At 38.6% G+C, this 18,664-nt stretch overlaps 1 protein-coding gene across 1 annotated transcript; it reads right to left on the bottom strand.

Moving 5' to 3' along the window:
- Nucleotides 1-719: 719 nt before the first annotated feature.
- ndufaf4 (NADH:ubiquinone oxidoreductase complex assembly factor 4) lies at nt 720-4,845 on the bottom strand. Its single transcript, XM_084432760.1, has 3 exons — nt 4,634-4,845; nt 3,805-3,899; nt 720-1,395 (listed from the first exon to the last, which is right to left on the bottom strand). The coding sequence occupies exons 1-3, from the start codon at nt 4,767-4,769 to the stop codon at nt 1,078-1,080; spliced, it is 549 nt and encodes a 182-aa protein (XP_084288886.1). The 5' UTR covers nt 4,770-4,845; the 3' UTR covers nt 720-1,077.
- Between the last annotated feature and the right edge of the window lie 13,819 nt (nt 4,846-18,664).

The raw sequence follows: 18,664 nt of genomic DNA, 5'->3' as shown, positions 1-18,664 counted from the left end.
TTTTTTTCATTCACCAATCAATTTTCAGGTTTCAGTTTTTTTCTTTACCAAACTTTGTAAAAAGATTATCCTCATCTATGTTATTAAAGATATAACGGAATTTATATACCATTTAACAATGCAATATGTGGGTAAAACGGCCATAAATGGGGTTTCCCATTCAATACAATGTATCTGTATAGCTTATTAGCATATTAATGTGTTCTTGGGGCAACATGTAATGAAAAAAGTAGTGCAATAATGGGAGTAATAACTGGCAACATTTTCATGTAAGTCCTGGTCTACAGTGGACATGTATGAAATAATTGCCCTGTTTTGTAACAAAGTCATAATTTGATTAGAAACCCCATACCATTTTACTGAGATGTTGATTGACGACAAACAATTTGAAAATTAGTCAGACTGAAATGATAATTACAAAATATTATCATATTTCCATAAGAGTGCTAAATTTGATTACTAAATTAATGTCAGGCATTTTTAACAAAGAGAAGTTAGTGTCATGGCGAATACTCCAAACATTTGGTACCTCTGAAAAATTCACTAAAATATAATGTCCACCAGGAGTGCAAGAAGTCATAATGTCCACCAGGAGTGCAAGAAGTCATAATGTCCACCAGGAGTGCAAAAAATCTTACAATCAAATATTCAAGTATGGCAGAGAGTAACTTTATAGAATGTTTCACCTTGTACAACCTTGTTAAATTCAGTTCACTGGATCAAAATGCAAGGGCAGCTGATTTATTGTCTAACAGCAAACATAATATAGCATTTCTGAGCCAATTTCTTTATCGAGAAATATAATCTGTACTGATCTGATGCTGATACTATGATATGACATAAGATTTCCAGAAACATTTACATTCATTTATATGAATTATCTTAGAACTGAAATAACCATTGGGATATAAGACAAACTAATATAAGACAAAATAAGACAAACTAATAAATAGACAGGCCCTTCAAAAACAAACAATATACACAACAATCAAAATGTCAAAACACTTATATTGAGGCAATTATCCATTGTGCGTTTCAGCGACGACTCGAGTCTGTACAGAAAGGTGCTCACGTGTGCTAAGAATCCTTAATCTGCTTCGTCTCCTCGGATTTTGGTGGAATGATTTTGACGTCAAAGGGAAAAAAGAAATCTGTCAGCGCTTTGGCCTCTTTGGGATCCAGAGAGAACTCTAGTGCCAGCTTCTCTGGAGTCCATGTTTTAGGCATGCGTTTGTGGTTGTTCAGGCCGGTTAAAGCTTCCACAAGCGTCAGCTTTCCTTTGGGAACATCAGTGACATCCGAGAAACCATAGGGGTCGCCGGGCAGACTGAACTTCAGCAGCCGGCGCTGGGTCTGAGTCTTGACCACCTTCACCGGAGCGGATGCTGCTTCACCCTACAGGAGCACAGAGCACAGAGTCAGTCACACCAGCAGAGGGCAGCGCACACCCCCTGAAAACCACAACCTGAGCTGCTAACAAGTGGATATATGAGATTACAGAGGTGGACTGGCCTGGGACATCAGCCGAACAGGTAAACTCATCGACTCACTGGTGCACTTTCACAGCTTCACAGGGCCCTATCATATGCACAATGCAGCGCCAGGTGCAACGCAAGTGTTTTTTGCTAACGCAAATTGCTGTTAGAAACTTCGCTTAGCACACCGTTATCGGTGTCTGAAACGTCTGTCAGCGGCAGCGCAGCACGTTTTCTCACTCGAGTATGTGGATATAGACCTTATGCACCAGAGAGACGAGGGCGCCGCCATCTTTAAAATATTTTCTTTTAACTTCCGTTTTTGCGGTCGCTCTGTATATTTCTATGGCATTGCTGTCCAGGAGTAATTAGCTTTTGAAGTGGATTTACTTAATGTAAAGTTAACGAAAGTTATCATGAGGACTGTAATGTTTAAAGCAGATGACTTAACAAATGTAAGTCGACCAGGAAGATTTTAAAACGAGCCGTTCATTAATAAACACGCAGAATCGCTGTGAAAATACAGACTGGAAGTCAAAAGACCACGAGCGCAGCGCTGAAAAGGGGCGGAGCTACATAAGGTCTATAGGCTAATTGTTTTTCTCAACATGAACATGAAACAATATAAACACGATAACCATATGCTGACTGACTCGAGTGTGTACGTTCTGTACGATAATTGGCGCAGGAAATGTTTTTTCCGTTAAGTTTAAAAAACGAAACTTAAAAAAATAAGGTCTTTCTCGTTAAACGTCATTTAAATAAACGAATATTCGATTTTTATGAGCCCGAATATTCGAATGCAGTATTTTAGAAAAATGCCCATCCCTAGTTCAGGCGCATTGTTGGCGTGTGCTATTTAGAGGCAACTGAAATAGACTGTGCAGCATTTTTTTTTTTGTTATTTAAAGAGCGCGTTAGTAATATGCGCCTATAGGCGGGTCCACAACACGCGTACGCTTCGTCGCCTAGATGGTCTGCTTGCACGTTTTAACCTCGCACACGAGCAGATCTGTTTACTCACTAGAGAAGCGTTCAGTTTTCCTCCATGTAAAAAGCGAATCCGCAACTGGCTTTTAAAGGGAATGGGAGATGAGACTCTGATTGGTTTATTGCACGTTTCGCCCAAAACACACCCTCATTAGGAGAATAGGGACAACCCTTTTAGACTATGTGCGACATTTTTTCCTGTTGTAAAACTAGCAAAAGTGGATTCGACACACGCCAGAAGTGCATTGTGTTTGTAACTCAAAATTTACCTCCAGTCTTTGTGCTAAGCTAGGCTAGCGGTGGGTGCGTCAGACAGAGTTACGGCACGCACAAAGATGAAAAAGGTATGTATGGACTTATCTAACTCGGGGGATACGGTGAATAAGCTAAAGTCACAAAAAGTCGGCGTGTTCCTTTAACATTGAGTTTTATGGGCGAAATGAACACCCACGTAGCACCAAATGCAGGTACTTTTCTATTTGGCCTGTGAATTTCTCAGAACAAAGCATTAGAAAAACTGGCAGAGGCCACAGATCAAACTGAAGTGGGAAGAGTGCACGAACTCAGTTGTCTAAAGCATGAGAGCACTTTACATGAAACACTTCAAACAGCTCATAAGCTTGTGGGCGGCGGATGCGAAATATTGCTGGCCTCTTCAAAGTTAATAAACGCATGCATTATTAATTGTTGCTGAAATTTAATCAATTTTACTGTAATACAAATTTACTATATTTCATATAACTTAAAGGGTTAGTTAACCTGAAAATGAAAATTAATTATCTCACCCTCAAGCCATCCTAGGTGTATATGACTTTCTTCTTTCACAATCAGAGTTGTATTCAAAAATATCCTGGCTCTTCCAAGCTTTATAATGGGAGTGAATGGTAACTTAGATTTAGAAGCCCATTCACTCCCATTATAAAGCTTGGAAAAGCCAGGATATTTTTTAATATAACTCTGATTGTGTTTGGCTAAAAGAATAAAGTCAAATACACCTAGGATGGCTTGAGGGTGAGATAATCATGGGATAATTATCATTTTTGGGTGAACTAACCCTTTAATGGCCTGGATTTCACAGACAGGGCTTAGATTAGGCCTTAGTACAATTAGGACATCTAAGTAGCTTTTATAAGCGTGCCTTAAAAAATTGAGTCAATTATGGCAGTGACATATTTTAAGTTGCTTTCAGTTAAAACAGCTCAAACATGCATTTTATTCTGGGACTAGATTAAGCTTTGTCTGTGAAACCGGACATAAGAATCTGAATTAATGTGATACTGCAGTAATACAACTGATGACTATAATTGTACTGTTGGTGAAATGATCCCAAACTTCAAACCTGAGGAACTGGATCGTCAGACTCCACATAAACGTCCTTGAGCATTGACAGCAGTGGGGCATTCTTCTGGTGAATCTCTTCTGAAATGTTGGTCACTGGCACAGAAACACATACATCAGATCAAACAGAAAAATGTGTGACTTGTATTGCCAAAACTATGTGAACACCCTCTTTTAACAGGTCTGGCTTTTTTGGCACAGCTACTCAATGGACACCTCTGGATCTAAAGCAACAGAGAACAAAGTGTTGAATCTGACCTAAACTAAATCGCTAAGTGGGGAAAACACAAGTTACATGGTTAAAGCCGATGTCTACATGGTCATCCTCAATGCGATCAAAGAACTTAAGTAGACAAACAACATGTAAGGACAAGAATGCAAACGAAACAACATAATGTGCTTATTTCTCTTAAAAGAAAACACTTATGTTTGCAGTGGTTATATAGGCTAGTTTTAATGTGATCTTTAGCAGAATGTTTTTTATCAGTAGGTTTATAGTTAAATGTTAAAGTGCAATCGAAAGGCCATTCATGATTACCCTATTGTTTCAATATAGAATATTCCTATTACAAATATGAAGAAGAGATTTTTTTTTTTGCCTTTGGCACAGTAAGCAGGCTATTAACACAATTACATAAATAGAGTTAAGCTAATTTTGACATTAAACAACAACACCTGTTTCGAGTGGTTATATTTAACTAATTTCGGTCACGGATGTGATGATAAGTCATATATCTTCTAAGAGACATTGGGCATGGTCCTTAACCCCTAAAACAGTTCTTATGAGCACAGGTTATATGACTCTAGAATACTCTAACACAATCTCTCACCCGCTGCTCCTTCTTGTGGAAAACTGCCTGATGTTGGATGTCGCGGTGCTGCCTGAGGTTTGGCTTTGCTTATTTCTCGGAAAGCGCGATTCTCTAAATTAAAGTTTCTAATCATGCGTGTTACTCTTGAGCCCATGCTGGAAAGATCTACACACAGAGGACATTCCTCTTCTTCATTTAACTCTACTATCAGACACAGGCCGCTCGTTACTGCCCTCGACTGGCTGATTCTGCAGTTGACTCGCCATATGGTTTTGTTTGTTTTGTTTCTTAACCCTCTGGGCTTCTTCGCCCGAAAACGGGCGAAAACTTTAACGTTTTGAATTGTTTAATTTTTTTGCTTCATCGGATGGGGGTGAAACTTGGTGACTTTTGTTTTATTACCTATATGAACACACAAAAACATCAAGGAGATGAAAAAGAAAAGTCACACTTAGCTTCCTCCCGCCCGAAAACGGGCGACATAGGAAATGAATGGGAAATACGAAAAAATAGGAAAACTCAGAGAAACTTTTGGTGGTACAAGCTACAGATCAGCCACTGTGCTGAAAAAAAGTGTACAGCAATGAAGGGGTGACACTCTAAAACATCAAGAGTGCAAATAAGACACCCCCCCCCCCACCCACACAAACACCCACACACACACAAACACACACACACACACACACACACACAGAGAGAAATGAACTGGTAAGACTGAAACAGCAAATTTTGCCCCAAACTATATAAAAATTATATAATCATAATAACTCCAAAACTGTAGCAAGGAGAGTCAAAAGGTAGGTATCGTTTGAAAGAACTCTTTTTAAATTTTTTGAAAATATAAATTACATTACATTTGGACATTGTCCTGCCAAGAAACAGCGGATAAAAGACAATATATATATATATAATTTTTATTATGATTTTGCATATCTTTCTTATTTGTCATGGAATAACTCAGGAAGGAAATAAGGTAGGAGGAAAATTCTTTTTTAGTGAAGTCCCCCTACATGTTAGCTGCATCTGGATAAAAAAAGAATAATTTTTGGATAAAGGAATCAAAAGTTACAGCATTTGGAAAAGAGACAGCCTTTTTGTACAGTCTTTGACACCCCCTCATGGGCAATTTTTTCTCCATTAAGAATATCTTGTCATAAAAGCAATAGATTATGTTAATTTTGGGCTCATTTTAATTGTAATAATATGCTGTAAAAAATGAAGTGCCATTTTCAATTATCTGAGAATGTTTCATGAGCTGTATGATGTTTTTGACACATTGCAGTACATTATTTTATAGATTATGAAAAAAAAGAAATTCTATTTATCAGCAAATAACTCAGCAATACTTAAGAGTTTTTCAAAGTGGATACATTCACTGTAAAGTTCAGACTCTAAGCTTTCAAATGACATCAACTTTGTGTTAATCAAGGCAAGATTTTTTTTAAATATGGTAAAGAATATTTTCGCAGCTAGGTGGCGCCTGCTGGCGGTACACTCGGTTTTAGAGGGATTACTCAGCACTCGTTAGGAGTTAATAAATGTAATTAGATGCATTAAAAAGCTGAGATCCTAAGCTTTAAAATGATATATTGATATAATATATTGCTGTTCCATTCAGTGGTTGCTTAGTAATAATTTTTTTTCTTTGCGAATGGGAATAAATCAAATAAATAAATAAAAAAGCTATAGGCCGCCTATAGGCGGTTATAGGACATGACACAAATTAATACATTTTGAAGCCACTAGATGGCGCTCTTCTCACTTGAAATTTTTTTTTTTTTAGGCCTGCACTCTATTTTGATGTGAAATGTTGCATTTATTGAAAAATAAAATAAAATAAATAAAATAAAAAAATATATATTAATTCTAATGGAAAAAATAGCTCATAAAAATTATATAATTAATGCAAAGTATCATAAAAAATTCAAAAAATTCTAAATAATAATCAGAAAACATTATAGAACAAAAATATATTTGATTGGTTATCCTGGGAAAAAGTAAAGTAAAATTTTAAGGCTTCGCCCGTTTTTGGGCGGGAGGAAGCTAAGTGTGACTATTTTACGAAGAAGCCCAGAGGGTTAAAGTGGTCATATAATGCCATTTTTGTACAAGCTAATATGATTCTTTAGGGTCTAAATTAAAAGTTTGTAATATACTTTAATTAAAAATTCTCATTAGTATTGTAAGAAAACACTCATTTTACCTGGTCAAAAACAGCTCTGTTTTCAGCACGCCGATTAAGTGCATGTGTCTTTAAATGATAATGAGCTTTGCTCACCCCGCCCCTCTGTTCTGTGCGTACACCGTTTTTAATAACATAATAACCATAACATGTTGTTCATTCTAAACCTGGGATTATGAATTATATTGAGAACATCGTACATAGAAAACATGCCGTAATGTACCCTGAGTGTAAACCTTAAAATTCATCGTGACGCGTGCAAGCGATTTGCAAAGATTAATATAAAGATTAATATAAAGGTTAATAAAACGTTACACTCACTTCTTCTTCTGGAGGTGCAGCAGGAACACGAATAGTTGGTACCGATCCTTTTTTCAGGAGCAGCTTCTTAGCAAAACCAGCTTTATACTGACCCTCGTTTGTAAAGCAGTCTGGTGTGAAATGATTCACGCAAACATGAAATAGAGAGTCTGTACATTCCACAAACAACAGAACAAAGCTCATTCGGCATGGCAGTCTGCCTACAGCTCCTTGGTACGATGGCCTTCACCGGTCTCAAAAGTAAGGACTTTGTAGCGAATTTCGGCATGTATATTAAAAACACCTCCACTTGTTTCCGCCCAGTTTTGAACTGGGGACCTTTCTTTCGCGTGTAAAGCGAACGTGATAACCACTACACTACGGAAACTTCAGTTTGAAAATGGTCCAACCTCTTCTAGCGTACGCTTGTTCAAAAGCGACTGAAACGATAGACTGCCCAGTGTTCTTAAAATGGCAAAAAGCTGCTATTTATGTTGGCAGACCAAACATTTTGCATACCCTTGCTGAGCATGGCGGCATGTGCGTGGGAGCACATTGTCCCAGCGTCTCATAGGTACAGCTCGAGTTTCTCTTCATTCACGCATAAATCTTTAAAGCGTGATTGTAAAGTTTATGATTTTATGAGTCATGAGTTCAACTCACACAAAAAATGTAATCACCCTTTTTTAAAGCCACTACATCAACACCTCTCATAATGGGAGTGGGATTTCGACAACTGGTTTGTTTGCCGGCGGATTCTGTTCCCCCCATGTTTCTTAGCAGTGAGGTTCAAATATTCATCAAACTGTTTTTAAATAATTGTGTTTGTAGCCAAGTGGTCTGTGCCCTGACACTTAGCACTTTTGGGCTTTGGACGACCCGAGTTCAAGTCCCGACTCATAGTACTTTCTTGATCCCATACTATAATAAAAGGCAAAAACTCCCCCCAAAAAACTTGAATTAGCCTTTTTTTAAGCCACTACATCAACACCTCTCATAATGGGAGTGGGGGAACGGATTCCAACAGCTTGTTTGTTTGCCGTCGGATTCTGTTCCCCCCATGTTTCTTAGCAGTGAAGTTCAAATATCCATCTAACTGCTGTTGATTAATTGTCCCAGATAGCCAAATTGTCAGTTCATCGATATTTAGCACTTTTGGGCTTTGGAAGAACGGAGTTCAAGTCCCAACTCATGTATTTTTTTCTTGATCCCATACTGTCCTATCATAATAAAAGGCAAAAACTCCCAAAATTATTGTTTAAACTCATGGCAGTTAAGCTCCATCCACACAAAAACTTGAATCAGCCTTTTTTTAAGCCACTACATCAACACCTCTCATAATGGGAGTGGGGGAACGGATTCCGACAGCTGGTTTGTTTGCCGTCGGATTCTGTTCCCCCCATGTTTCTTAGCAGTGAGGTTCAAATATTCATCAGACTGTTGTTTAATATTTGTCCTCGATAGCCAATTGGCCAGTGCACCGACATTTAGCACTTTTGGGCTTTGGGCGACCCGAGTTCAAGACCCGACTCAAGGATTTTTTCTTGATCCCATACTGTCCCGTCATAATAAAAGGCAAACACTTTCAAAAATGATTCTTTAAATTGATGCCAGTTATGCTCCATCCACACAAAAACTTGAATCAGCCTTTTTTTAAGCCTCAACACCTGAGGCTTGCCTTTTTAAGCATCAACACCTCTCATAATGGGAGTGGGGGAACGGATTCCGACAGCTGGTTTGTTTGCCGTCGGATTCTGTTCCCCCCATGTTTCTTAGCAGTGAGGTTCAAATATTCATCAAATAGATGTTGAATAATTGTCCTCGATAGCGAAGTGGTCTGTGCACTGATGTTTAGCACTTTTGGGCTTTGGCCGACCCGAGTTCAAGTATCACGACCAAGTATGGTGACACAAAATAAAACGTGGCGCTTTTCTAAGCGGGTAAAAAGGATAACTGTATAAATGTATGGCGGAATTGCACTGGGAGCACTTTGACTTGGCGTAGTAAAAAGTCACGTTGGTTCTAATCACAGAAGTGAGAGGGAGTGGAGTGACTTTTTACTACGCCGAGTCGAAGTGCTCCCAGTGCTATTCCGCCATACAATGTAGTTATCCTTTTTACCCGCTTAGAAAAGCACCACGTTTTATTTTGTGTCACCATACTTGGTCGTGTAACTACTCGTGTAACTGTTTTTAAATAGGGAAAACTTGGAGGTGTTTGGTCGCTTCTAACTTCATCTCTGTTTGGTCCCTAATGAATGAACTTGCAATGAATGATTGCAAATTAACTAGCTAGCTAGTCACGACTGTTATCGAAACCATATTGTCGCAAATTGGTTGTTCAACAATGTTGGTTAATGATGTCACGCAGAGGTGCGTTTCCTGAACAACGATGTAACTCGCTGCTTAACTACCATAGTACGATGCATCGTTGAAGAAATCAACTAGCTATAGTCACGACTGTTTCCCGAAACCGTATTATTGCAAAGTGGTAGTTCAACCACGTTGGTTCCTGACGTCACGCACGTAATTACTTTTAATGAATCTGTTTGAGATCGAATTAACGCTAGATATTTTGCTATAAATTACAGACATGACATCTGAGGACTATTTATCATTTTTCTCAGTTATTTCGCTTTATTTCCAGATTCAATCATAGGCTCGTTCTGATGTGGTAGAGCACGTTTGCACATGCGCACTATTCAAAAACTTTAAATCTCTTGACAAACTAAGACGTAGTCCACATGTCATGCAAACAATATCTAACCACAGCTCAAGTCGTTCCAACCTCACAACTTTGCGATGCTGTTTGCAAATGTTCTTTGGAACGATGGTTTTGGGAAACACAGACTCGTTGAACTATGCTGATAACGACGGAACTTGCGACCATAGTTGGAGATGCTGCTTTTGGTGAATGCAGCCCAGGATTGGGACTATTTTTAAAGAAAGAAGCTGATTTTGGTCAGCAGAGGGCACTAAACTCTAATCAAAGTCATTTAGAGGCACATACTATGCAGTATGTCCTGTGGGAAATGTGGTTTTATAAAAAAGTAATTACATTTTTTAGATTATAGCTATTATTTTACACTTTTGACATATTCTCAAACAAAATGTGTGCACGTCTCTTATAACAATCCTTCCCATTTCTCTCTGTCTACATGTCTCTCTCAGTCTCTAAATGTATATGTCCTTAGAAATCCATAGTTTATCTTAATAAAATGTGCCTTTGTGCATTAGAGATTTATAATTCCTGTAAACAAGGGCTGTCTCCAGGGGAGGGTACTTATGAAAATGAAAGCTTTTCATGGAGGGCATAAAGAGGATAGAAATGATCAGAGCATGCCCTTGTTCCATCTTCTGCCCACAATACCTCTCATTTCTCTGTTTATTTTATATTTACAGTTTATATATTTATAGATATTTTCACTCCTAATCACAAAAATTGAGGCACTGTCATACATTTGACTATGAAAAAATAGCTTTATTTTCTCAATAATGAGAGTATTTCCCAATCTCAGTATCTCTCTATATACTCTGCCTGTGTTTTGGGTATAAAATACATATGAGTTCCTAATGAATTTGTATTCTATAAAACAAACCTCACTTTATTATAACAACATCCAGCCCGGACGTCGAGGTCACTTCCGTTATTTGGGAAAAGCCCGTAAAAGTCCTGGCAGAAAGCAATGCATAAGGATTTAGTGTAACGACGAATTATAATTTTTTCTGAAGTGTTGACAACTTAGTGTTAAGTAATAATTTTTGCAAACTACCAACAAAATATTAGTGCATTCCTGGAACTGGGTGTCGTTACACTACATCCTTATGCATCGCTTTCTGCCAGGACTTTTACGGGCTTTTCCCAAATCCCAGAAGTGAACTGGACGTCCGGGTTAGCAGTAGCATGAGCCGTCAGGCAAGTGTTATTTAAATAAACCCCTGATGCACTTACAAACTTTCCAATGTCTTGTTTTATGAGTACAGAACCTATTTGTACTACTGTAGAAGTTTGGTACCATTACGGGCATTATTAGTGGGGTAATTTACGAGATACAACCTTGGACCAATTAGCGCCTGCACTAAGCCATCCGGCTGATTTATCTAAATAAGCTCTAACTTTAAAAATGTTCGACCAAGGGAAAAAAAGGCTTCTGGGGGGGTGTTTGACTCGAGGACATGGTGCAAAGGACGCTAGGTTGATTTTACTCTGAACCATCCCTTTAAGGATCTGAAGATTGGTTCAGTGTTCAATGCAGCGTGATGATTTTTATAATTCCTCTGAGAGACTGACCATTACTTGAAAAATACTTTTTCTCCAGGCCACAAATCTTGTGCTCTTTTATAGCCAGAATAAACCTTTTAGCAGCTTTAAGACTCGCAAAGACATTCTGTGACCTTGAAGATCTCTGAAGCTGACCAATAATATTGTGGGGCAATGATCATATAACAATTTGGTTGTTACATTAAACTTAAGTTAACTGTAAAAAAAGATATATATATATTGGCATGTCTAATAATAATATATGAAGATATGATAATGATAAATGGTTTGAGTATTCTTTTAGGAGAAAAGTATGGTAATTCATTCAAGGCTATCTCTCACTATACTTAAAGGAACATGCCGACTTTTTGTGACTTTAGCTTATTCACCGTATCCCCCAGAGTTAGATAAGTCCATACACACCTTTTCATCTCCGTGCGTGCCGTAACTCTGTCTGACGCACCCACCGCTAGCCTAGCTTAGCACAAAGACTGGAGGTAAATGGCTCCAGCTAGCATACCTACTGCTCCCAATAAGTGCCAAAATAACGCCAACATTTTCCTATTTACATGTTGTGATTTGTATAGTCACAGCGTGTACAAATAAAAATTACTACTGGTATTTATAAAATGTATTTATATGAAAGGTTTCAAACCTAAAATTATGTCATAGTATTTAGCCATTTTAAATAGTTTTCTTAAGGTCCTTTCACACTGGACGCGATTTTGACGCACGAATAATTCGCGCGATGGTTTTATTTTTTGATCAGCTGTTTGTGTAACGAGTGCTTCCACACCGAACGCGAATGTGCTGCGGCGAAAAAATGACTGTTATTTTTTTCCGCTTTGATGTCTATTTTTTTTTACTTTTGCGGCGACAGAAAAGGCTTCAGCCAATCACATACTACAAGGACAACAATTTGAAAGAATGTGTGGCGTAGCATTGCCATCCAACTCGGTTATCACGACTGTGAGTATGTTGTGTGATAGTTTTAGTCGTTGTATAGTCCTGTAGGCTAGCAGGCTAAACTACATTTGGGATAGATTATCGTCAAAGATAGAGATAGAGACCGTGTTTACTTTGAACATGTAACAAAATTTAGTGAGACTATTTGCTTTTAGTATACTATACATTCTTTGTGTGATATCTACAGTTTCTAGTCGAATGATTTTAACTTGTTACTTCGTGTGTTACATGTAATGTGTATTGACATTACAAAACACACTGTTTAATTGAAGACGCAAAAAAAACTGTGGAAAAACCTCAGGGACACCTGTGTGAGAAAAAGGAGAGAGTAAAAGGAAACTAAAAGTGGACATTAGCATACTCCCCTTCAGACTCTGTTCTTTAAGATTAGGTGCACCCAAAACCTTCTTTTCTGTCTTTTAAAGAAAATGAAAAGCTCGTCTTCACTGGATGATGATGATGATGATGAAGTGTCCATGTTTTCTCAGCTGTCGGCGCAAACATTTTGGAATGTTGAGACGTGAATGGTTTTGACGCGAACTAATCGCACACAAACTATTCGCTTTTTCGTTTCGCTTTTTCGTTACGCATCCAGTTTGAAAGGGCCTTTAGTCTGTTCATTTGTTCGGACAGTTGCACCACCTGACATTTTGGGGGTTCACAGTTACAGTTGTTGCTTACACACAATTTTTTTATACTATGGCTCCATTTCTCGAAACTCTACACACAAAACCACAAAACACGCACACAACATGCAAAACATCAGACATCTGTTGCAAAATTTTACACTTTATTCAAAACTAATTTAACTCTTCCAGAAATTGTGTTTTTGCATAGTAACTCTACACACAAACATCAAATGATTAGCCACATTCACGCCCCCCAAAAAAACACTATTCTCTTGTCTTTTGCTTGATCCATGTGCAGTGGAGTGCAGGTGTTTGTCATAGCACTCACATAAATGTATGTACACAAATACACTGTATATACAGTATGTATGTGTATTCAGTATATATGTTCACTATATACACAGAAATGCAAGGGAGGAGTAAATATTTTATTCTCAAAACATTGTATTTTCAGTGTATTTGACCACTAAGGGATCAACAGTAACAGACAAAACAAATAGGCTTGTTACTGTAATGTAAAGGAAAACATTTGTTTGCATCCTGTCTCCTGTTTGGGTCTGGCCACAAAACCTCATCAACATCACAAGCAATGTTCTCTCTGGATAAACAGCGGGGGGAAATAACTCTTCTATTGGGTTTAAAAATGAAGAATATGGTGGCAGGTTGAGCATCAAAAGTTGCGGATGGTCATTGAACCAATTGCGGACCAGAGCAGTCCAGTGGAAAACTTACGTTGTCCCAAATGACAACAAACCTTGACTGCTCTGGTCCATTCCTATACGAGGAACGAGGATATTGTGCAGGGTATCAAGAAAAGTGATAATGTGGGCAGTATTAAAGACCAAGAGTGGCATGATGATGAAGGACACCATTGTGACTAATGGCTGCACACATTGTGATGTTGTCCAGGGACACTGACAATGGCGCGGTGCCCTATAAGGTTTCTTCCCCTACGTCTTGGTTTGCATATAGGTTAAATCCGACTTCATCAACATAGATAACACATGAACACACAGTATGAACACACATAGAGCAGTCAATATAGCTTACTTTTACGTATTCATAACCAAGTTGTCTATCATTCAAATGGTACTCTGTATAGCTGCTTCATTCGAATCTGATTGTGCTTCAGAAGATTGCCTGTTGTGGATAAACTCACCCTATTTATGTTACTGAATGTTGTGTTGTCAGTGATGATGTGTTGTTGCAGTTGTCGTAAACGTATGCTGTTGTTTGCTATGACCATATTCACTATGTGTTGTTCCTGCCCTGCTGTGAACAAACGTCTTCTTCCTCTGATGCAGGGTCGCCTAGCAGTTCTGCAAAAACATGAGAAACACATTAGGGTGCAAGGTTTCTTTCACTATGCAATGAAAAGTTTCTGTAGTGCTGTAAGCACAGAAGCATGTTATAGAGGGTAGGTTTCCTTACCTGTTCTCATTTTGAAATGTCCGGATGACACTGGCTATCGTGTAGTGGCTTACAGTAAGTTAGGCTGGACCCTGCAGTCTCCCTGAAACTCAAACCATGTTTGACCACATGGTCAACCAAAGTAATTGTTCTCCTCTGTCCTCTTCCTTGTCGTACTCCTCGTCCTTGTCCTCCTCCTCTTTGTCCTCCTGATCTCATTTGTAAAGGTTCTCCTCTGTCCTCTTCCTTGTCCTTTGTCCTCGTCCCCCTCTTACTCTCACTCCTCTTCCTCTAACTCTTTCTTCAAAATTGGCCTCCAATTTTGTCCAAATCAAGAAAGCCATCCTAAAGCCTAAATATAGTGCTCAAGCTCTGATTTCTAAGTGAACAAATGAGCTTTAAGTGTTTTCACACATGATCATTTGGGGTGTAGGTAATCAGTAAATGAGTGTGCCATTTTTTCTGAATGAAACACAAGAGCTGTTAGTTTTGAATGATGTGTCTAATGTAGAGAACTGTGTTTTTGAACCGTTAGAGTTTTTCAATTGCAAACTGAGTGTAAAGTGTAAAATGTGCTTGCAGTTTTGCAGACTTGATCTGAAGATTAGGTACATGGGTGAATAGTTTCACTGAGTGGGCCTCAAGTTCCACTTTTAGTGTGTAAGCAATTAGAAAAAACTGTAAGATAACATACAATAATATGTATTGTTTAAATGTACTAAAATGTATTCAAACTAAATAGGTTTTATAGAATAAAGTGATATATGTCATGAATTTATCAAATTAATTTAAAAGGAAATAATGCACTTGGACACAAAAATATGCACATCATGTCATTGACCAATATTATGATATGTGTGTGTGTGTGTGTGTGTGTGTGTGTGTGTGTGTGTTTGTGATTTATGAGGACAGAAATTTGTATCATGACATGGGTATTACACTTGTATTACAACGTGAACGTGATTTATGTGGACAAGTCTAAACGTACTAGACAGTGTTTTATTAAAAATGTAAAAATGCATAAAGTTTTATATAGATAGATAGATAGATAGATAGATAGATAGATAGTCAGATAGTCAAGGGTGGATGAGGACAAAAATTGAATTCCATCTGAAACATTAATCCATTAGTAAAAAAAAAAAAAAAAAACAGTCACACTCACTCTTTAAGAACTCTGTGCCAAAATCTATGTGCCCATATCCTGAGAGAAATATGATCATAATTCTGCTTTATACCAGTAATTAATTATACAGAGTAATGGACCTGCTCAGCTCTGGACCCGGCTTGCTCTGCCACTCATGGCCAATTTCCTTAATTAGTCGTCCGCTGAAAATGTAAGCAGAGTGTGTGAAATATATCTTCAATAAAATTATGTCTTTTGTAGGGTCTTGCTCGACTGAAGGCCGGGAATGTTGTAGACAGAGTGTGCCGCCATAAGATTTAAGAGCAGGGATTTACTAGGCTTTTCAATCTCAGCTGGTCTGTGCTGTTCTAAGAATGACCTTGCTTCTGTGAGTAGACTATAGTGTGACTGTCACTTCTTTTAATTTGGAGTGAGTTCTACCGGACTGAAATTCCTCACAGCAGCTGAGATGACATGGGGTGGTGAAGAATGGCTCCCTGAGAGCCACGTGTCTCATATTTTCATGCACTTAGGAGATACTGACAGCTAAACATTGCACATATTTAGTGGCCACATTTATAAATGACTTGATGCCTTCTGTCAACAGGAAGTTGAGTATTCACCATCCAGTTTATTTATGTTCACCTTCACGCTCTAATTTTCATCTTTATTTAGCAAACATGGTGGCATAGGTGTCTTTAATGTGGTTGTGGCACTCCGCCATCTTCCTTACTAACATACACTTAACTCTCTCAGCACAACTCACTTTTTCATTGATTTCAGTCAGAGGCTGCTATTTGCTAAGTCCGTGTTGTTTTCAGTGGCTATTCCAATGTCACATGAAAACCACGAGTTAGGAATATTTTAGTATAAAATTATGTCTAGGGTGTGATGTTAAAATCTGTTGGAGAAATGACACACATGGTAGTATGTCGCACCTGGCTGTTGTGCTGATCAGGACCTGGATTCAAATCTAGTCTGGGCCAATAATTGTACTATGTATAAGTGATGAAATGAATACCTTGCTAAGAAGACATCTATAAATATGAGCTTTTGATGCCAAGGGCCCCTCATATCGATCCTCTAGTCCAGTGGTTCCCAGTTCCAGTCCTCGTGACCCACTGCTCTGCACATTTTGTATGTCTCCCTTATTTGACACACCTGAACCAGATCATCAGCTCATTAGGTGAGACTCCATGAACTGAACTGAGTGTGTCAGATAAGAGAGACATACAAAATGTGCAGAGCAGTGGGTCACGAGGACTGGAATTGGGAACCACTGCTCTAGTCTAGTGAGAGACCCCATTCCTATATATTTTAAATCTACATCTACAGCTCAACCTTGAAAAGATCGAGCTCCTTGTAATAATCAGTTGACCACATCACTGTGCAACTGGGGTCCACAACACTAACGCCAACCAGGACAGCAAGCAACTTGGGGGTTGTGTTTGACGATCAGGGGTGCGTTGGCCAAAAGCATCGTTAGCCAACTATGTTTGCAAGTTCCGTTGTTATCAGCATAGTTCAACGAGTCAGTGTTTCCCGAAACCATCGTTCCAGCGAACATTCGCAAACAGCATCGCACAGTTGTGTGGTTGGAACGACAGCTCTCGACCTGTGGTTAGAAGCATATAGTTTCTAGTTTGCATGACATGTGGACTTAAAGGGGTGGTTCGGGATTTTTGACATCAGACCTAATTTTTAAGTCAGCCTGGTTGTTATTCATCAGTGGAGACATTTTTTTTTTTTTTAATTATCCAGTCCTTATATTTGGATAGTTAGCCGATGCTAGGCTAGCGCGAGTCAATGGTATATGTTAGCCAGCCATTAAAAACCGTTTTACCCACTCCACAGTGCACCAAACGCAAATCAATTATAACACTAGACTATCGATGTATATGTCTGCTGAGAGAATAATGTTAGAAATCAAACTTACCTTTCATCACATTGCATTAGTTATAATTTGTTCCCTGTAATCATAAGCCTTGTCTACAGCAGCAGCGGAGTGATATTGATTATACCTAGGCAACCGAGTGAGCCGGTACACACATGACGCAAGTGTATTTACCTGCCGCTGGCACACTAACCGGAGCAAAGTAAAATTCCGCAGCTGCTGAGAAACTAGTTCCTTTGGGATCATTGAGATGAAAGGTAAGTTTGATTTCTAACATTATTCTCTCAACGGACATTTGCATCGATAGTCTAGTGTTATAATTGATTTGCGTTTGGTGCACTGTGGAGTGGGTAAAACGTTTTTTAATGGCTGGCTAACATATACCATTGACTCGCGCTAGCCTAGCATCGGCTAACTATCCAAATATAAGGACTGGATAATTAAAAAAAAAAAATGTCTCCACTGATGAATAACAACCAGGCTGACTTAAAAATGAGGTCCGATGTCAAAAATCCCGAACCACCCCTTTAATAAATCCTCATCTTGAGCAAATTAAGCAAGCTGACATTCAGTACAACCTGTGTCTTTTATTTAGAATACATACAAATGTCATTTACGTCTTTTAGTTTGTCAAGAGATTTCAAGCACCTGTTTTTGAAGAGTGCGCATCTGCGAACGTGCTCTACTATGTAAGAACGAGCCTATGACTGAATCTGGAAATAAAGCAAAATAAATGAGAAAAATGAGAAATAGTCCTCAGATGTCATGTCTGTAATTTATAGCAAAACATCTAGCGTTAATTCGATCTCAAACAGATTCATTAAAAGAAGTTATTACTCCACCACGTGCGTGACGTCATAAACCAACGTGGTTGAACGACCACTTTGCAATAATACAGTTTCGGGAAACAGTCGTGACTAGCTAGTTGATTTCTTCAACGATGCATCGTACTATGGTAGTTAAGCAGCGAGTTACGCCGTTGTTTGGGAAACGCATCCCAGTTTAGTTTTTCCACCCAAATTTCAACAACGGCCAGGTCGTGCAGGTTTGCTCTTTTCAAAATCAGGTAAATCAGACCCTTTCAGTCAGAGTATGCAACACAACTTCTTGTCCAAGTTCTTGTTATCTCAAGACTGGCCTACAGCAACGCTCTACTGGCAAAGAGAATCCATGTCACACCCGTCCTGGTCTCACTCCACTGGCTCCTAGTTACTTCCAGAATCAAATTTAAGGCTTTATCGCTCGCTTTAGTGAATGTGATTTCACCAGGTACAACATTACAATC

This window comes from Rutilus rutilus (assembly GCF_951802725.1).
Source record: "Rutilus rutilus genome assembly, chromosome: 15".
NCBI lineage: Eukaryota > Metazoa > Chordata > Actinopteri > Cypriniformes > Leuciscidae > Rutilus > Rutilus rutilus.
Note: the sequence above shows the minus strand (reverse complement) of the source record. Positions and strands in the feature narration are given on the sequence as shown.

Excerpts from the sequence above, each read along its gene's own strand:
- ndufaf4 (XM_084432760.1), bottom strand. The coding sequence starts at position 4,769 with ATGGGCTCAAGAGTAACACGCATGATTAGAAACTTTAATTTAGAGAAT. Across the intron at positions 3,900-4,633 it reads TCCACAAGAAGGAGCAGCGG|TGACCAACATTTCAGAAGAG; the intron begins GTGAGAGATTGT and ends TTTCTGTGCCAG. Across the intron at positions 1,396-3,804 it reads CTGACGATCCAGTTCCTCAG|GGTGAAGCAGCATCCGCTCC; the intron begins GTTTGAAGTTTG and ends GTGCTCCTGTAG.